Below are 21,822 nucleotides of genomic sequence, written 5' to 3'. Positions count from 1 at the left end.
AAGGGTTAGGGTGCAGCCTTTTTATTTCCTAAATCTTTTCCAGTGTTGCTAGTAGCAAAATCCAAAAAACGTATCAGAGTGTGAAATATACCAGGTACGTCATCAAGGAATCCCGTAGGAGCCCACAGTGTTCTTCAGTGGGCCAAGGTGCGGAGAAGCAGTGGTTAGAAGACAGAGAGCAGTGGGGAGAGAAACAGTCCAGCCCCTCAAGAGAACCAGAATAAATGATGGTGGGGATGTGGACCTGGGTTAGAAGATCCCCCATCTCTGGGTCCCCATCCCTGACCCAGCAGCTCTGCTTCCAGTTGCTGCAGACAAGGACGCCACACACAGGAGCCTGGAACATGGGAGCTGTTGCTGGCTCAGCCCAGCATGTAAGGGGACAGGAGTGGGAGATGTGAGCTTGGCCATGGAGCTGGGGGTCTGATCGGCACCATGGAGTAGCTGTGTCCTCAACTCCAGCACCAGAGTTTCTGTACCTCGACCACATTGTGAGTTCAGTAGACTTCTGTGAGCTGGTCTGTCTGCACGTGAGAGAGGGTTCCATGTCCTCCCCTAAAAGAATGAACAAGTGCACTTTGGAATCTAACTATTCCCTTTTAAGTTTTGTGATTATTTATATTTTTTAGAACATCTTCAAAAGACTGTTTTCTGTATTATTGGATACTTTACTCAGTAATACAAAGTTGCTTAAGTACATAGAAGAGATAGAAAACAAGTATTTTAGTACAAAAATAAATTATGACATATGGGTGCATTCCCCAGTTAAGAGAAATTTTTATTAAGCTTGAAATTTTCAGTCAGGTGAATTTAGGAATCTTAGCATTGCCAAATAATTCTAGTCCTTTTTACCTGAAAGGGTGCATGGAAAGTTGTCTTATTTGCAAGAGTTCAGTTGAACTCCAACCCTTCAAAAACAAAAGAAACATATATAGTATGTATGAGCTTGAAATAGACTTTAAAAGGTCATCATTGTCTAAACATTTCTAGCAAATTGAATAAACTAGAATTAACAGAAAGCGGAAGTGTAATCTGAAGCTCACTGAAACGGGGACACTACAGAGTGGGCTTTAACTTGGGTTAATGACCAAGTCAACAGGGGGAAATGGCCCCAGTGTTGAGGCTGAAGAGTCAGAAGGCATGTGCATACGTGAACCGGTGAATAAAATCTGAGCTAAAGCTGCGCCGTGTGTGGGCCAGTGTGACACCCATCACGGAGCACGGGCTGGTTTAAGGCATGCTATCGCCTCTCAGGGAACTCACAGTGTAGGGGAGACACAGGCAGACTCGACGAGAAAATACATGGCAAGAGATAGCCTACAATTCATACCAAATAAGAGGAGAGAAAGTAACTTTTTGACTTCCTTCCAGGTTACCCCCAGAGCTTCTATGAATTAAAAGGAGACCAGCCCAACATACATTTATAATTCTTTAAAAGACATTAAATAAGGCTGAAGTTATTTGCAACCTAATTTATTTAGAATTATCCTGGGTTTCTTGGTTTATTGGTATAAAAAAATAAACCCCTCCCACACTGTATTTAAAAGCTAAGTGAAAAGTTAGAATCCGAAAGAAGATGGCAGAGCTACAAAATATAATATAGATAAATGGAAAATAAAGCCTGTGGATACTTTTGGCTATTTTGTGCCACATATTCAGTGGGAAATGAGTTATGACGAGACCCTGGAGGAGCCTCATTGGCCCCTAGGACAAGGGAGTTGGTCCCAATGAGAAGAAGCCACAGAGAGGAGCACACTTGATCTGAGCACAACTTCCAGGATTTAGAATTCAGTCTTGATTCAGGCTGAACAGTACAGAGAGAAAATGTAAGCATATACGCTCAGCTTCGGTCATCTCAGATACCAGGAGCTAGATTTAAGCCAATTGCCTGCTAAAGAACCAAGGCACCTCCCTAGCCACTTGAGATAGACTCTCTTGAGCAAATGGACCAGGCAAACGGATACAACTTTAGCAGATGGAACTAGGAAGGGGAACTCCTGCCTCCTCCGGGAAGTACTGGATTCTCAAGGCTGATGAAAGAAAAATTGACATTGAACTGGAAGGCACCCTGGTGATGCGATCCAACATTGTCAGTTGGTAAAATTTTTTCAGGAATATAATTAATGGCAAGGCCCGGAAAGAGGCTCCAGCTCTTAGAAGTCCATATTCCTTCTATGAACTATTTAGCAGAAGTCACTTGAAACCAGAAAATGATTTCTTTGGGCTCCTTTTCTTGCCAGCCTCCTCCCAGATCTCAACTCTTCGTCCCTAAATCTCCAAAAGTACTGGAAGCCATACGCAAAGCTGAGGTATCGGATCAGTGGCAATTGCCGCATTCCTTGGCTCTGGATTTGCAGCCTTTCACTCATTCAAAGCAGAGTCTCCAATCTCCATTCCCAGGGCTTCAGGTACTAAGTCTCCTGTACCAGGATGTCGTGTAGCAGCCATTCCCAGAAGACCTGGAGGTGTCAGTGTAGCTTTTCTAATAGTATATGAGTAGCCCGTGGAGAACTTCCAGGTCACCCACTTTTCCTGACAATAAACAGGTCATTCAGTATTCACTCAGGATAATTTGCTTTTAGTTATGCCTTTGGTTTGCAAGAACAGAGATTTGATTTTACATCTTTATTCTTCACATGTGATTGCAGAGTTGTAAATAGTGTCCCTTGGGATACTCCTACAGATTTTTATCAATTTGAGTTGTCACCGAGTAGCTGATTTAACTACAGTCACTCATACTCTCTCGAGGGCTAACTGGTTAGCACTCCTAAAGATACAGGACTGTAAGATAACTTCATCTCCCTTACTTTTAAGTTCCATCCATTAAGTAACAAAAGGCAGATGAAAATTAACTTAATGGTATGCTTCTTATAATATTGCTTTTAATGAATGCATGCAGATCTTTTGATGGTCTTTTTGAATAAACTTTTTGAATGAGAATGGGAGAAATTACTTGGTTTCAACAGCTTCAAAGAGGTAAAATTCACACAAAAAAAACTGCGCTTATTTAAAGTGTGAAAATAGATGTTCTGTGTATGCACATCCTGTGAAATCACGATTAAGATAGTGAACATATCCATCCAACAGTGTCCTGGTGCCCATTTGTCCCCTTTGCTCCTGCTGCTCACCCCCACCCCAGGCAATCACTGGTCTGCTTGCTGCACTGTGGATTGGTTTGTGTTTTATAATTTAATATACATGGAATTATATAGTACATACTGTCATTTGTCTGGACTTCTTGCAGTCAGGATGATTATTTCAAAATCTGTCTGTGTTGTTTTGTGTATCAACAGTTCATTCCTTTTCACTGTTAAGTATTAGTCCATTGTGTGGCTATACCATGTGTTGTTTATCCGTTCATCTGTTAATGGACATTTGACTTCCAGTATTTGGCTATTACACATAAAGCTGCTATGAACGTTTGTGTTTGTATGGACATACACTTTTTTCCTTTGGGGTAAATACCTATAAGTGAAATGGCTGGGTCGTATGTAGGTGTATGCTTAACTTTTTAAGAAACTCAAAGTATTTTCTAAAGCGGTTGTACCATTTTTACATTCCCAGTTTGAGAGATTTGAACTCACATGTTGAAGTTAATTATAGTATATGTGGAAATCATCTCTTATTTTGATATGTACATCTCCAAAATTAGAATAAGTTAAGTAGGAAAATGGAATTGACTTTTCATGGTCAAAGTCTTAATGAGCACAAAATATTATCTATTTTACAATAATTATGTGGAATAAATATCCTTATTGTTAATGTTTACTTGATTTTTTATTTGCATATAGACAGAGTTAACCAAAAGCTGAGTTGATGTCTGTGTCATGAAAAAAGTGCTTAAAAGTTCAACAATTAGGATGGTCTTTGAAATTTACAACTTTAATCATTTTCCATGATCTAAATGGTGTAAAATTTCCTGCCTCAATTTGCTGGGGGAAAATTACAAATGGGCTTGGTCTTTATCAGTTTCTGTCTGGGTTTTATAGTCTCACTTAGTTGATATATGTGTTGATAGTTCTAATTCAGTGTATCATAGCACTTTATTTCAATTTACAAGAAATTATCCTACAGAGTAAAATTTGGTAATACACACAGAGGCTGCAGCCTCTTTAATACATGCACTCAAGTCCCAGTAAGCTTTGGTCACTGTACTATGATCCTCTTAAGAACATCAGTTGATTCATCAATTAGTGTTTATTACCATGTGCTGGCAGAAACCAGACTATGGCTGGCCCATCTTTGCATTCCCCAGGTTACAAATACTTGTCATTTAATGGATAAATGACTGTTATTTTAGTGTAAATTCTGTGTCTCTCTCTGTAATATGACTAAAACCTTACCTACTGGCTTAAACCTACAGCCTTTGCCATAGTCACAGATTAAGACCTTTTTAAAGATCCTGTTGCTCAGGCAGTAAGATTTTTCCATGCATGTTTGCATCCTGTTGCCAAGGAAACAGGGTAGCACGGGCAGGCTGGTTTGAGACATGGAATAGTTGAGGTATCAGAGATGCCTGCGGTTCACAGCTTCTTTGGCAAATCAGGGTATGCATAACTGTATTCAAGGGTGTGTGCCTGACTCCAGGCTTTGTGTATAAAGATGACTGTGAACGTTTGTGTCCATCCAGTATAATACATGTGACTCGAAAGTCCTTGTGTAACCTCAGGACCTTGGGATCTGGCTTCTCGGTAGCAGAATTGTGCTTATTTTGACTTGCTGCTGTTCTCTCCCCTCAACTGCTTTTTCATAACCCAGATCTAGTTTCATTTAAGTTGAATAAATACTTGCCAGAATTGACCTGGCCTATCCACCAATGTCACAATCAAGCAGTTTTACAACAACAATTTACTGTCAGTAAGACTGTTGTATTCCTTTTCTGTGACAGTTCTAAAATTCCCTGGCTTATTGCTTATTAGTTTCTAGCTGTCAGTGGAGGACAGGTGGAGAGCCACAGGAGTGCCATACCCCTTCCTATAGTGGTACCAGCTCCATTAACGTTATAGGTGGATAAGAGGCCCTTACTGAGCCGGAGAAGTCAACTCTCCATAGTGTCACTTCTTCACACGGGACGTGTTTATGAGCGTCACCACCTGAAAGAGACTCTCCTGCTCTAAAACCCTAGTTAGCTCAAATGGTGTGGTTGCATCATCTTAATGTGTAAGCCACGACTCTCATTTCATAAGGTTAAATGTCTCTTCTTTTTATCAGCGTTAGTGTGTTGACTGCTTTACAAGATTGAATTAAATGATATGCTGCACTCACAATGCATGTGAAAATATTTCCTTGTTTCGGAGAGATATTTGAAAGAATTTATGAGGTATCAAGTTCTAGATTCCATCTCCTTCATGACCAAGACTCCCCTGACAAGAAAATTATCCAGATAATCTACCTCCCATTGAAACAACCATTGCAAACTTGGTTTTAAACATTACAAAGCTAGTACCTCCAATTGCCACCTTACATGGAGTGGTCTGGGGTGGGAGTCGTAGGCTAACACTCATAGTCAGGGCTTCAGTTTCTTGTGTGGCTTATGAATTCTGCATAAAGTCGCACCACGGCTGAAGAGAGTTGGAAGTGATGACCTTTCAGAATTTTTTTAACCTTCCATTTCTCTGAAATTCTGTTTTATCAGTCTGAAGTGCTGTTGGTCAATGCCCATTTCAAAACTTTCAGAGGACACAAGCTTCATTATGATAAGCTTTTTCACCATAAAACGTTTCTGGAATGTCTTCTTTGTGTTAAACCATTTCTATCTTTTCTAGCTTGCGTTGTCATGGAACCTACTCTCTACAGCCATAATGTTTTATTGGACATAAACATTCAATCTGGTCCAGTCTAGAGGCAGACTGTCCTCAGGCTCTGCATAATAATTTCCATCTTTTGTCCACCCTTGTGGACTAAACAACTTTATCGTTAAAAGTTGTCCTTTCTGATTAAGAGTTTGATCTATTTTGAAATTACAGATTACTGTTTTCCTGTGATCTGTGATATAATTCCCAGAGATATGAACAGTTTTTCTGCTCGACCTGTGCAATCTTGTAACTTCCAAGATTATAGAAACTATTTCTTTTCAGCACCCCATCTCCAGTGTCTAGCACACTGCCTACACACAGTGGGCGCTTACTAAATATTTTTGAATGAATGAATAAATGAATATGTGATAGTTATTTTTAAAGATTCCCTGAAGTTTCTTAAAGAGTAACTTAGAATTCTATGAAGGGGCAGCAAAGTTGAAAGCAACTCAGCCTAGCCAGAGAGGTCTATTTCACACATACCCAGTAGCACATTTTTTCTTAAACAAAGTATCTTTTTAAGTGAAGTACACTTGATTTACAATATTGTGTTAGTTTCAGCTGTACGGCATAGTGATTCAGTATTTTTGTAGGTTGTACTACTTCTCAAGTTATTGCAAGATAATATCTGTAATTCCCTGTGCTATACAATATGTCCTTATTGTTTATTTTATACATAGAGGTTTGTATCTCTTAATTCCATTCCCTTAATTTATCCCTCCCCTTTCCTTTTCCCCTTTGGTAACCACTAGTATGTTTTTCATATGTGTGAGTCTGTTTCTGTTTTACATAAATGTTTATATTATATTTTAGATCCCACGTAAAAGGATAGCATACAGTATTTGTCCCTCTGTATCTGACTTATTTCATTAAGCATAATATTTTCCACATCCATGCATGTTACTGCAAGTGGCACAATTTCATTCTTTTTTATGGCTGAATAATATTCATATATGTGAATATACACCCCCACACACACACACCCCCCATATGTTCTTAATCCATTCATCTGTTGATGGATTGTTTGGCTATTGCAAATACTGTTCCTTTCAACATTGGGATGCATGTATCTTTTCAATGTTTTTTTTTCTGGATACATACCCAAGAATGGAACTGTTGTATCACATGGTAGTTCTATTTTTAGCTTTTTGAGGAACCTCCATACTGTTTCCCATAGGGGCTGCACCTATTTACATTCCTAAAATCATTTATGAAGTTTCCCTTTTCTCCACATCCTGTCCAACATTTGTTATTTGTAGACTTTTTGATAATGGCCATTCTGATAGGTGCGAGGTGATATCTCATGGTGGTTTTGATTTGTATTTGTTTGATGATTAACGGTGTTGAGCATCTGTTCATGTGCCTGTTGGCCATCTGAATATCTCCTTAGGAAAAATGTCTATTCTGGTCTCTTCCTGTTTTTAATTGGGTTGTATGTGCTTTTTAAAAAATGCTGAGTATTACGAGCTTTTTGTATATTTTGGATATTAACCCATTGTTGGTCATATCATTTGCAAATATTTTCTCCCATTTCATAGGCTGTCTTTTCATTTTGTCTGTCTGTGGTTTCCTTTGCTGGACAAAAGCGTTTAAGTTTGATCATGTTCCTTGTTTATTTTTACTTTTCTTTGTTTTGCCTTAGGAGACAGATCCAAAAAGATATTGCTACAATTTATGTCAAAGAGTATTCTGCCTATGTTCTCTTCTAGGAATTTTTTTGGTATCATGTCTTATATTTATGTCTTTAAGTCACTTTGAGTTTATTTTTATGCATGGTCTGGGGGATTGTTCTGATTTCATTCTTTTACATGTAGCTGTCCAGTTTTCCCAGCACCACTCTTTTCTCAATTGTGGATTTATTTATGGGCTCTCTATTCTGTTCCATTGAGCTATATGTCTGTTCTTGTGCTAATTCCAGGCTGTTTTGATTACTGAAGTTTTGTAGTATTGTCTGGAGTCTAGAAGGATTATGCCTCCAGCTTTCTTCTTCTTCCTCAGGATTGCGTTGATAATTCTGGGTCTTTTGTGATTCCACACAAATTTTAGGTTTGTTTGTTCTAGTTCCGTGAAATACGTTCTGAGTATTTCAGTAGGGATCACAGTAAATATGTAGAATGCTTTGGGTAGTACAGCCCTTAGACAATATTAATTTTTCCAATCTAAGAACATAGGATATCTTTCCATTTCTTTGTATCATCTTGCATTTCCTTTATCAGTGCTTTATGGTTTTTAGCATATAGGTCTTTCACATCCTTGGTTAAGTTTATACCTAGCTATATTTTATTCTATTTTATAATCTGGTGTGATTTTATTTTATTTTCATTGAAGTACAATCAATTACAATGTGAATCTTTGGTGTACAGGACAATGTCCCAGTCATGTATATATGTACATATATTCATTTTAATTTTTTTCCATTAAGCATTATTACAAGATATTGAACATAGTTCCCTGTGCTATACAAAAGAAACTTTTTTAAAGTCTATTTTTATATACAGTGGCTAGCATTTGTAAATCTCAAACCCTCAAATTTATTCCTTCCCACCCCTTTTCCCCAGTAACCAGAAGATTGTTTACTAAGTCTGCAAGTCTGTTTCTGTTTTGTAGATGAGTTCGTAGTGTCCTTTTTTGTCTTTTTTTGTTTAGATTCCACATATAAGTAATATCATACTGTATTTTTCTTTTCTCTTTCTGGCTTACTTCACTTAGAATGATGATCTCTAGGTCCATCCATGTTGCTGGCAAATGGCATTATTTTATTCTTTTTTATTTCAGAGTAATTTCATTGCATAAATATACTACAACTTCTTTATCTGGTCATCTGTTGATGGACATTTAGGTTGCTTCCATGTCTTGACTGTTGTATACAGTGCTGCTATGAACATTGGTGGGCATGTATCTTTTTGCATTAGAGTTCCCTCCAGATATATACTCTGGTGTGATTTTAAACGGTATTGTTTTTTCACTTTCTCTTTCTGCTATTTTATTGTTAGTGTAAGGATGTGCAACAGATTTCCGTATATTAATCTTGTACCTTACTACATTGCTGAATTCATTTGTTCTAATGATTTTTGTGTGGAGTCTTCAGGTTTCTCTATATAGAGTACCATGTCACCCACAAATAGTGAGTTTTACCCCCTCCCTTCCAATTTGGATACATTTGTTTCTTTTTCTTGTCTGACTGGCGTGGCAAGGACTTTATATGCTATATTGAGTAGAAGTGGTGAGAATGGGCATCCTCATCTTGTTTCTTGAATTTAGTGATAGGCTTTCAACTTTTCACTGTTGAGTGTAGTGTTGGCTCTGGGTTTGTTGTAAATGGCTTTTTATTATGTTGAGATTTGTTCCCTCTATACCTGCTTTGGTGAGAGTTGTCATCAGTGGATGTTGAATTTTATCAAATGCTTTTTCTGCATCTATTGAGATGATCATGTAGTTTTTGTCTTTTGTTAATGTGCTGTATCACATTGATTGATTTGTGTATGTTGAACCATCCTGGGAATGAATCCAACTTGATCATGGTGTATGATCCTCTTTCTGTTGGATTCAGTTTGCTAATATTTTGTTGAGGATTTTTGTATCTATATTCATAAAAAAATACTGGCCTATAATTTTCTTTATTTTTGTAGTCTTTGTCTGGTTTTAGTATCAGAATGATGGTGGCTTCGTGGCATGACTTTGGGAGTGTTCCCTCCTCTTCAATCTTTTGGAAAAGTTTCAGAAGGATAAATATAAGTTCTTCATTGTTTATTTGGTAGAATTTCCCAGTGAAGCTGTTCAGCCCTGGATTTTGCTTTCAGGGAGTTTTGTTTTTATTACAGATTGTATTTCACTTCTACTGATTGGTCTATTCAAATTAATCTGTTTCTCTTTGACTCAGTTTTGGCAGGCTGTTTCTAAAAACTTACCCACTTCTTCTAGGTTGTCTAATTTGTTGGCATGTAACTATTGTAGTATTTTCTTACAGTTTTTTTCCTATTTCTGTGGTATCAGTTGTTGTTTCTCCTCTTTCATTTCTTATTTTATTTGGGTCCTCTCCCTTTTCTTCTAGGTGAGCTGGTCTAGAGGCTTGTTCATTTGGTTTGGCTTTTCAAAAACCTAGCTCTTGGTTTTATTGATCCTTTGTATTTTTTTATCTCTATTTTGTTTATTTCCTCTCTGATTTTTACTCTTTCCTTCCTTATACTGACTTTGGGTTTTGTTTGTTCTTCTTTTTCTAATTCTTTTACGTGGTATATTAGGTTGTTTGAGATTTTTCCTTTTTTTTTGTGGAAATCCTACATTACAATGAACTTCCCTCTTAGAACTGCTTTTGCTGCATCCCAGAGATTTTGTGAGGTTGTGTTTCGTTGTCATTTGTCTCGAGGTATTTTCTGATTTCTTCTTTGATTTCATCATTGACCCATTGGTTTTGTAGTAGAATGCTATCTAGTGTATATGTGTTCATTTTTTCCCGTTGTCTTTCTTTCTGTGGTTGATTTCTAGTTTCATACTGTTGTGGTCAGAAAAGATGCTTGCAATTTCTATCCTCTTAAATTTGTTGGGGCTTATTTTGTGACCTAGTATATTTGGTCTATTCTAGAGAATGTTCCATGCAGTCTTGAAAAGAATGTGTATTCTGGGCTTTTTTGGACATAGTGCCCTGAAGATATCAGTTAAGTCCAACTGGCTTATTTTGTCCTTTAGGCCCTCTGTTGCCTTATTGATTTTATGTCTGGAAGGTCTGTCTATTGATGTCAGTGGGGTGTTAAAGTCTTCTGTTATTGTTTTCTTGTCCGTTTCTCCCTTTATGTCTGTTAGTATTTGTTTTTAGTATTTGTATTTGGATGTTCTTAAATTGGGTCTATATATCATAACAAGTATAATATCCTCTTCTTTTATTGACCCCTTACCATTGTGCAATATCCTTCTTTGCCTTTCTTTATGAACTTTGTTTTAAAGCCTATTTTGTCTGATATAAGTATCGCTACCTTCACTGTCTTGTAGTTTCTGTTTGCATGAAATACCTTCTTCCATCCCCTCACTTTCAGTCTGTATGGTTTTCACCCTGAAGTGAGTCCCTTGTAGGCAGCATATTGTTGGTCCTTTTTTAAGAATCTAATCTGCCACTGTATATTTTTTGATTGAAGCATTTAATCGATTGCCATTATAGTAATTGTTGATAGGTATGTGCTTTTTTCATGTTAAACCCTGTTATCTGTTTGACTTTGTAATTCTTCTTTCATCATTTCTTCATTTTGTTTTTCCTTTTATGGTTTGATGGTTTCATTTTGTATTATGCTTGAGTTCCTTTCTTTTTGGTTTTTGTGAATCTTCTGTATGTTTTCATTTAGTGGTTACCCTGGTTTTCAAGTTTATTGACCCATAACTGTATCTACTTTTTTTAAACTGATGGTCATGTGAATTCAAACACATTCTAAAAGATCTACATTTTTACCACCCTATCCCCAAATTATGTATTTTGGTGTCCTAGTTTACATATTCGTGTTTATCCTTTTGCTGTTAATTGTAGTTATAATTGCTTTCACAAAAATAATTTATTTTTTTTGAATCTGTGTTGTATTCTCTTATTTAAGTATCATCAATCCTTTTATTTATTTGCCTTCCCTATTGTGATTTTCCTTTTCTGGTGGATTCTTGCATCTTTTCCATTTAGAAATGACCCTTCAACATTTTTTTTAGGGTAGGTTTAGTATTACTGAATTCTTACAGTTTTTGCTTGTCTGAGAAGTTTTTTATTTCTCCTTCTATTCTAAATGATAATCTTGCTGGGAAGAGTACCCTAGGTTGCAGGTTTTTCCCTTTCAGTACATTAGATATATCATGCCACTCTCTTCTGACCTGCAAAATTTCTGCAGAGAATTAGCTGATAGCCTTATGGGTATTCCCTTGTATACGACTGTTTTTCTCTTGCTACCTTTAGAAAACTCTATTTTTAACTTTTGCCATTTTAGTTATGCTATGTTTTGGTGTTTCGTTTCATCTCGTTTGAGACTCTGTGTGCTCCTGTACCTAAATATCTGTTCACTTTTTTAGTTTTCAGCTATAAGTTCCTCAAGTATTTTTTGATCCCCCCCTTCCTTCTGGAACCCGTATAATGTGAAAGTTGGAATCCTTAATTTTATACTAGAGATCTGTTAAATTACACTCTTCTTTAAAATGTGTTTTTCTTCCTGCTGTCTGATCCAGTGATTTCCATTATTCTGTCTTCCAGATCATTTATGTGTCTTCTTTATCACTAAGTCTGTTGTTTATTTCTTCTGGTGTGTTTTTTTATTTAAGCTATTGAGTCATTCATTTCTGGTTGAGTCTTTTTTTTTATATTTCTAATTTCTTGTTAAAATGTTCAGTGTTGAAATCAATTATTTTCCTTTATTCAGTTAACTTTTTTATTACCTACATATGAATTCTATATCTGATTTAGTGTTTATTTCTGTTTCATTATTTATTTTCACAGGGTTCCTTTTGCTTTTTAATCGAGAGTAGTTCCTCTGACTTTTTAGTTTGCTTAACTTTCTCTCTGCCTCAACAAACTGAGATGAGACAGTTATCCACTGCAGTCTTGAGATGGGTGTTCTTGTGTGGGACCATCTCCATGCAAACTGCATGTGCCCAGGGCCTCTTATGGGAGAGCTGGAATTGATGTTGTTGCAACTCACCCCTTTCCTCAGGGTGTACTGGTAGCTATCACCTTGGTAGGAGGTGGGGCTGGAGATGGAAGAGCTAGAGCTGGCACCAGATCTGAGGCAGGACTTCCTCTTGGCTCAGTGGCCATCACTGCCCTGTTAGGGGTGGGGTCCGCTCCCAAGTTGCCATAGCAGAAGTCCTGAGGGTCAAGCTTAGGCTGGATCTGTTCCTGTAAGTGCATTTTTTTCCCTCCTCCCTGCACAGGCCCTTTTCCCCAGAGGAGTGGAGAGCTGAAGCAGATGTGGTCCATATATGGACAGAGGTTCAGTGCACTGCTTGTGTAGGCATCTGCCACTCCACTCAGATATTTGATGCACCTTTGTTGCATTGCATTAAGTTGAAATATGTTTCTCATAACTTGTCAGGGCATAGGTGATTCTTCTCTCACTAAAAAAAAAAAAAACTGGTAAGAAATTGGCTCTACCAGTCTGAAAAGGCTACAAACTGTATGATTCCAACCAAATCATATCCTGGAAAAGGCACAGCTACAGAAACGATAAAAAGATCCTGGTTTCCAGGGGTTTGGGGAGAGGGAGGGAGGGAGGAATGAATAGATGGAACACAAGGGATTTTAGGGCAATGAAATTATTCTGTATGATACTTTAGTGGTGGCTACATGTGATTATGCATTTGTCAAAGCCCATAGAATATACAACATCAAGAGTGAACCCTGATGTAAACTATGGACTTTGGTTGAAAATAATGTACCCATGTTCATTCATCGACTGTACCAAATATGCCTCACTGATGAGGGATATTGAGGGAAGGGGAGTATATACGTGTGGGTGGGGAGGGCAATGTGTGAGCTCTGTATTTTGTTCAATTCTGCTGTGAACCTGAAACTGCTCTAAAAGAATAAAGTCTATTAAAAATTTTAAAAAGAAAAATAAATTGACTTGATTACAGTAGAGAAAAAAACAAGGTTGAAGTTTATTCATGGCTCCCCTTTGTAGGGTCTAATGCCTCTTCCACTAGGTGGAATGCGCTGACACCAAGTTGCAAAATGATCAGGAAATCGAGAATTTTAGGGTAGGGCAAATGAATGATGTTAATAACACTGGAGAATTAAGGAAAAATATAGTCATCTTAAATGCAAAACTCATCTCATTTTATAGGAATAGTGATAATTTCTTCTTCAAGACAGCAGAACTAAAGCATGGAAAATATTACATGTAAAATTTTAAATGTCACTTCTTTCTAATACAAAATGAGTTGTTTTGATTTTAAATGTGACAAGAAAATCACTCAAGGTAGTAAGATTTAGGCTTGGAATCATTCTTAGAGCTTATGAACAACTGTGGAAGGAAGAGGCCTTGGTCATAGAGTGTCTGCTCTGCTCTGGTTTCAAATATGTTTATTTTCACTCTTTATTGAACTCTTGAGACCATCCTCAGAGAAAAGTACCTTTATGTTCACACGTGAACCATAGTGGGGTATAGGTTTTCAGTAAATGTTAGTCACAATCCAAGTTGAATAAATCCTTCTAATTCTGTTTTCAGAGACTTCACTGGTGGAATAGGATCAAGACCAAGACCAGGTAATTTAGTGTTGGTGGCAGTAAAATCATCCATACCTCCCTGAAATTCAATGTATTGTATGTTAAAGTCTCATATCTTTCCCCCTTTTATTTCTTCAGCTTTGCTGCCTCTTGACCTGCTTCTGAAAGTGCCACCCCTCATGCTCAGGGCCCACATTAAGGAGCTAGAGGCCAAGGTAGTGACAGGGTGGCAGGCCCACAGCCTCCCTGCTGTGATTCTTCACAGTCTCAGACACCATGGTAGTACCCGTTAGGTCAAGTTGATGTCAGATGCACGTGGGTGGAGAAGGTTGATGGTTGGGCCTGAAATGTCTGAATGATGCTTGGGAGGTAATTTTCCTACAAAGAGCAGGAGAGTTGTGTTTCATTTTCCACCATTATTAGTTTGGCAAGATAACAGAGTCTAAATGCTTTCTGTGTTCACTTATTTAATGAGCTAGTGTAGGTTGTTTTTCTAAAAGCTGCATTTTTGCTTTGTAGGAATGTTAGCCAGTTGAATTTTGAGGCTGACAGTGCATACCTACTAACAAAAAGTAGTAATTGTGTTTTACATACATACTTATGTGAGCCCTACACCTAATGATACAAGAGAGTAAAGCGTATCTTTTTCTTATCTCCTTTACTCTGACACAGATACTTCTTTACAGTTAGTAAATTTGATTAAAACAATATTATATATTGTTTCTCAAGGAATGTAAAATTTATGGATTCTTAAGATATAAAATTTTACAGTAATGGTTTGAGAAAAAAAGTATGTGAATTAATATTTCTAATTTCTGTTAAAGAGGACCAAAGTTCAACAGTAATAGTAAGTTTTTAGCTAAACCTGGACAATTCAGGGAAAAAAATTAGTGATTGTGCTTTAAACATATGTATGAGTGTATGACTCTCGAGTATAATGTTCTATTTTACTACTTTGGTTAATTCAGAATTATTTCTGGGTACTGTTTTCACTTTGGCTTCCTTAATTCACATTTTTTTTGTAGAGTTAACAGGTATAGTGAACATAGGAGATGTGAATTGATTTACTGTAATATTAGTCCATGTCTCCACATTTATTAAATGTGCTTTGGAAGAGTTACTGACAGTTTGGGGCCATTTACACCATCAGCATAGATGCGAAAAAAAGATGGCTTTGTTATTAAGATGTTCAAAACTGTCTGTTGACCATGCTCTACGCCTGCTATTTTGGCATAAGGTAAGTTCATAACATAATCATGAAGCTAAAATGATTGTTGATTGGCTTTATAATAGTGAGAACAGAACACATACATAGATAAGCAATTTCAAGTTCTGTTGTGACTCCTAATAGAAATTGCTTTTCCTGAAGGGAGTGTTGGGTTTGAGACTTGGCTTGATGTCAGCGATCTCTGGATATTTAAACAAACCATTTATCACTGTTCACATGTAATATATTTCTTAGACCTACAGTTTGTAATATTGTCTAATTTTTAAAAATTTACTGATTCATGTATTTTTATTTAAAATAATACATAAATATATAAAATATATATTATATATTATATATATATAGCATCTTAATTGTTGTCAGTGAATGCTGAAGTTTCCCTATTAAGAATGATTAGTTTCTACTAATACTAGAGAATACACTGTGATGCATATGGGAAAATTTGGGTTACTATCTATGAATTATCTCACTTTCAAATAAAAAAGCCAAAGTCTTTGTTTTCTTTCATCTTAATACAAAATGGTTTTTCTTCATATTATAGAAGTCATACATTTTTAAATGCTGCAGGTAAACTTGGACTATTGGTTGCTTTATCAAGTCATAAAAAACTGGTACCAGCCCCTTCCACTTCGATTTCCTCATCTGCATACCAGACTTCATTCCATTATGCATAACCAACAGCTAGGGTCGTGTATTGCCTGAATGTTCTGAGGGAAAAAAAAAGTGTTGGGGAGGAGAGAATTTTGTCAAAACCTGGACATGCTCCCAAGACTGTATCTAGTGCATGAGCATCATTTTCTGTGTGAACAAAGGTGGGAACTGTTATCTTAGAGGGCCAGGTGGCTGTGTTGGAACGTGATCTTGCCTGTGTTGACCTGTAAATGCGCACTTCTGGCTCATGCTCTGGTGATACAGCAGTACTTTGTGCACTGCCAAACTCCCGTAGCTTGGTTAGCTTTTGCATCTGTAGTGCTGAATGTAGTATTTTCCCACCACAGTATTTTCTCCTGGAGAATTCTGAGCTTCTTCAAGAGAACTGACTTTCAGAGAAAAAAGTTCCCTCTAGTAGGAATAACGGGAGCCAGTACGACTCTGTTAGTGATGGTAGCATATCCCAGGAAAAACTAGGCCTGGCAGGGGCCAGGCGATATGAACTAAACCAAATGCATATGTTCTTTTTTGATCACAAATTCGGGGGGGAAAAATAAACCTGTCTGTAAAACATTTCCCCAAAACTGAGCTTAATTTTTCTATTGAGACCCTATTTCACACATCAGAAAACATAATCAGTTAGCCTACAGGCAAATCACAGCCCACGTTTCCATTCGGGCCTGTGTCCCCTTTACATGAAGGCAGGACCTCTGTAGCACTTACTCTGTCCATTCACCTCCCCAGGGTCTAGGAGGTCTGGCCTGTTCTTCCCCACCTCTCCAGACGTGGAGATGTGGGAGCTGAGCAGAGCCCTGCTGCTCTGACACCCCAGGAAGCCATCTTTACTGCCCTGTTCCATCCTGTGTCATATGACACAGGGCACTTCTGCATGGCTGACCCCCCAGAATTCCCTGTGGGGACCAGGCCCCAGACTTACCACTCTTGAACCCCCAGACATAGAGAGAATCCCATCAGCCACTCTGCCCATCTCACAGCCCCCACCCCAGGCTTGGCCCAAAGTGAGCTGGAACTTGAATCTTTTCTGACACTCTCTTTTCTTCTCCTTGTTCCTTCGTCCTCCCTCCTCGGAGAAGCTTTCTCTTACCCAGAAGGGGCAGGAAGAAGAGTTTGTTCAGCTGTAGGTCTGTTGACTCTCTCTGCCTTTTGCTTAGACATTGCTTTTTAAAGCCCAGGAATGTACCCTCTCTGTTCCCTGGCTCCTCTCTCCTCCCCGTCTTGGGGAGGTGCTAGCCTCACGCTCTGCTTCTTGATGATGGGAGTCTCCTGAGGTCAAAAGTGAGTGTGAGAAATAATACAGCAGTGAATGTTCCACATAGCATCTTGCCATGTGTACTAGGTAGTCATTTTAAGGGACTTAGCAACTTTAAAAATGCTCAGATGATATATTTTGAAAAAAAATAACAAAAGACACAGAGTTTGGAACTGGAGGAAACCCTAATCTGTACACACGCACAGATTCAGCCCATTGTATAAAGATGATTCTGCCAGAATTCAAGATTGAAGGGCCTCAAAGCAGCCTTGCTTCTTTGGCCTTTAAACAGCTAGTTCCTGAGGCTGGAATGAAAGGAGGTGTTACTCCCAAAGGGGCAGGGAAAAGACCCCAGTTATTGTATTTCTCGAAAGATAAGAATACAGACAGTAGATGGTGGTTTGTGCAGAAAAGATTGTAAAGGATTTATTTAGGGAAGGGAAAGTACACCCCTAAGAACAGGAGGCAGGCTGATCCAAGGGCAGATAGCAATGGTCTTTGTCCCTCCTCTTTTACCCTCACTTAGAGGTGATCTTTTGATTGACAGCTCTTGCCCCTGGAATGCCCAGTCATGTTTATCCCCTTTGCACATGTCCTTACCCATGATACACACAGAGAAACCCATGGGGGGGCCTAAGCTGCAGTGCCAATTATATTACAGTGACCACCGGGTCATGTCAGGTTAGGTCCTTGTCACTGCCATGCAGTTACACCATTGGGTTCTAACCGGTTCCTTGCTGGCACTCACTTAGAGGAAGTAAAACCCCTTTATGCTGGAGGTGGGCATAACACCATCTTCTGGACCATCCTCCCCCTCCCCACCCATCTACCCAGTGCCCCCACTTGTCTAGATACCAAACAGAAGGGCTGAGGCTTTGACGCAGCTTCCTGCCGTCCCATGGGAAGTTATGCCAGGGAGCACGCGGTGGGGGCACTGGGCCCAGACTGTCGAGTCTCTTGCTTATCATTTCTCCTTACTGTGGAGCTACTGGTGGTCTGTGTTGGGAAGGATTCCATGCCGCCCCCACCTCCACTCCCGCCATCATCTCTCTCACTTCCTCCCCACTCTCCTCCAAGAGAGTCGTTCTCTCAGTGACTCAGGTCGGAGCTTCAGCCCCTCCTGGGCTCCTGCTCCCCACAGTCACCATGTGCTGCTCCACACGGGCCTGGCTTCGGCTCCAGCCTCTTCTCATGAGATCATCTTGCCTGAGGTCACCGTCTCATATGGCCCCTGACTACCCCTTCAGCTCACCCAGGACTGTACCTCTCCATGGTCCTGAACGCAGGACAGACTGGGCACTTGGCTGACTCCTGTCCTTTGCTGGAACTTCCTCTCACTCAGAAGCTGCCACTAAAATAGACCTTCCCTCACACCAAACCCCAGTAATACACCTATTAAAATTGTACTCATTCTTCATGGTCTTCTCAAATGGGACTTTGGCATCAACTCTCTGTCCCCCATCCAGTGGTTCTCCAGGTGGACCTCCCGAGAACCCCTTGTGAGTTCAGTGTTCTTGGCCCAACTTCTGGTGCCTTCCACACTGTTGTGCAGAGATTGACTGCTGAGCATTTGTAGATTTAAACTACAGTTGAGTTCCTTTATTGCATTTTACAAAAGGAAAGGAAAGAGGCCAGAGCAAATCTGTTCACCGTCCTTAAGTTTACAAGGTTGTACGGTCTTTCAGCAGGGTGGTTCGTCCCATATTGAGAAACCCATGTATGTTTTGGCCCCATTCACAAAGGGAAAATATTTTTTACTTTTTCAAGGAGCTCCTGCTTGAAACTCTCTTCCCTAGTTGTTCAAAAATTCCCAACGCTTAGCAGAGAGAATTCAGAAATAGGCTGGTACTACCCTTTGGTCAACTGGGGGAATGTATGTAATCCATCTTTTATTCAACTTATAGTACTTAACAGCTCTGGGCTTGTGTTGTGAATTGTAGTTTCAGGAGATGGGATATATAATATAAATCATGCCTCAAAGCACCAGGAATGGGCAACTAACTTGGCCACCGTAATGTGCCATGAGATGATAAGGCAGACTGGTGTGCACTGCACAGCTGCAGAGACCCCACACTTCCAGTTTATTACATGTACCTGTTTTCCAAAAAGACTTGACCATTAAATGTTCAAAGGTACAGGTAAAACATGTTAAACACAGCAACTCCTTTTAAGAAGAGGAATAGTATTTCAGGCCTGGGAAGGAGCATAAATATTATTTCATATTTGAAGTAACCTGAGGAAATGTCCATGATTTCACAGTCTCCCAGTGCTGAGTCAGGAGGCTGAGTCAGGGTAGTGTTAAGGGGCCGCCTCGTTTCATATCCCAGCTCTGCAGTCTTGGTTGGACTGTTCTCTTAATCTCAGTCATCTATAAAATGAGGATAAAAATGACTACCTTCAGAACGGTTCTTAGGATGACATGAGATGAAATGTGTAAAACCCTCCCCCGCACCTTGCCCAAGTCCATGCTAGCAAAGCACTGGTCTTCCTCCGGGTCCTCCTGCCACCCCAGAGGGAAATGCTGGCTGTCTAATGTCATGCTTATGCTAGTAAATACAATTTTTGACACTTTAAGTAAATTGCCTCTTACAGTGAATTTCGTACTTTCCTTCTAAGTTTTAAAAACATAATAAGGTTCACTATTTTAACAAAACTATAAAAGGAACATGGAGTATTCCAATTTTAAACTTGGATCTCATTTAAATTTTAATGAGACCAAATACTGTCTATCTTTTGCAATAGGAACCACATAGATATGAATCATGGACATACTCTGTAGATCTGACATTGCAATATGGTCAGCTTCTATGATGTCTTTTTAAGGGAAGTTTGTTTTAATAAAAATAGAATAATATTGTCTATGTAAACACGGGTTGCAATGTTTTTGAGTATTTAGGATGCATAGTATTTTCAGTGTGCTAAACTGAAAGATTGAGAGAATGCTTTAAAACTCAAAATGATGTGGCTAACGTTTGCTGCAATTTTGGTAGTTACTAATATTTAACTAAAGAACACAAATTTTAAAAGATATCTATGTGAATTTTTATCATTTTTGCTTTCCTAAAATTATTAAGACCTAAATAAATACACATTTTGGGATGGGGAATAAAAAAAAAGAGCAATGATTTAATAAGATAGAAAAGGAGGAATAATAATTCTCCTACCCAGTATTAGCTGAAGTTGTTCAGGAAATCAAGAGGACTTGCAAACGTTACAGCCAAACTCCCATCACTACCAGTCTCAGATTTAACTCTTTCTCCCCAACTCTAACCCCTGTGATCACTCACATCTCAGTAATCCTGCCAGAGCAGCCCAGAGTGCTGAAGTAGTCATGACATCCTGTCTTGTCACGATACGGCAGCAGCAGGGAGCTGAGACACTGTTTTGGTGGCGAGATTACAAATTGCCTGTAGTCTAGGTAATGGGGTTGGGAACTGCCCTTTAAGTTGAAAAGAAATAGCAGATTAGGTAAAAACACAGGTAAAGTGTAAAATACAATAAAGGGAGTAGTAATCAGACAATGTAAAGAGTATTTACAAATCAGTAAGAAAAAAGAAGCTTGGGACCCAAACAGAAAATTCACCAAAGTGCAGTAAACCTCATCAGCATTCAGATAAATGCAAAATAAAACAAAATCAGATTTGCAGAATCGAAGCATTTGATAATAGTGTTGATCAAGGTGTAGAAAAATGGATTGTCTTCTGGTCAGAGTGCAAATTGATTTATCCACTATAGAGTGTATTTGTTAATATAGGAAATATCTATACTCAGCTATTTAATTTCTCCTCATTTACTCTAAAAGACTTCTTGTGCTTATGCACAATGCGGCATGTGCATGTATACTCACTGTAGCATCACTTAGAACAAAATTAAAAGCAAGCTAAGTTCCCAGAAGTGGCTGAGAAAGTATGATGCATTCAGAACATGTCATACTGCTCAGTAGCAGTTATAAATAATGAGCTGTAACTGCGTGTTGACAAGAAGAATCTTTGTGACAGACTGAAGATAAAAACTGTAATGGCGGAGGGCATAGCTCTGTGGTAGAGTGCATGCCTCGCCTGCATTAGTCTTGGGTTCAACCCCCAGTGCCTCTAGTAAGAAAATAAGTAAATAAATTAGCCTAATTACCCCCCAAATATTTTTTTAAAAAATTGTAAAACGGTCTTATGATATGTCACCATTTATTGCAAAAGAGGAAAGGAAAACATGAGGTAATACTATAGATTTTCAACAGCAGTGGCTTTCAAAGTCGTTTTGGAAATGACCCTCAGTAAGATACACAGTTTATATGACTGAGTGGGCCCTTACTTCATGCAGTGCACTCTGAATTTTTTCTGTCCTGTTCTATTTCTTTTCATCCCATTCCATTCCCTTTATTTTTTTTTTCAAAATGCTGGTCATGACTCGTTAAACTGATTTTAAGAATCAACTACAGACTGAAAAATACTGTTCTGAAGATACACACTTAAGTATGTCAATGGACAGAAGAGCAACCGGAAGGCAATGCGCCACACTAACAGCAGAGATTACTTCCAGGGGAGGTGGCTGGTGGGTGGTGGCTGCAGGGAGCCTCGAGCTGCTTCTGTGACACTTAACGTTGTTTCACATTTGTTTGGTCATTTTACAGTGGGCATGTGTAATTACATATTTTTCAGTTATTTTTTTAGACAGTAAGCAATCAAAACTGTTTTCA

At 38.7% G+C, this 21,822-nt stretch overlaps 1 protein-coding gene across 1 annotated transcript in view; it reads left to right on the top strand.

Annotated features, from left to right (window-relative positions):
- The window catches only part of LOC140686675 (serine/threonine-protein kinase Nek10-like), a 95,002-nt gene that overhangs the window by 48,783 nt on the left and 24,397 nt on the right, over positions 1-21,822 (top strand). Inside the window, 2 exon segments of the mRNA XM_072940887.1 lie at positions 13,982-14,019; positions 14,119-14,259. Of these exon segments, the coding sequence (XP_072796988.1) occupies positions 13,982-14,019; positions 14,119-14,259 (179 nt within the window).

Source organism: Vicugna pacos, chromosome 17, assembly GCF_048564905.1.
Source record: "Vicugna pacos chromosome 17, VicPac4, whole genome shotgun sequence".
In the NCBI taxonomy this organism is placed as follows: Eukaryota; Metazoa; Chordata; class Mammalia; order Artiodactyla; family Camelidae; genus Vicugna; species Vicugna pacos.
This window is presented reverse-complemented; position numbering and strand designations above follow the sequence as displayed.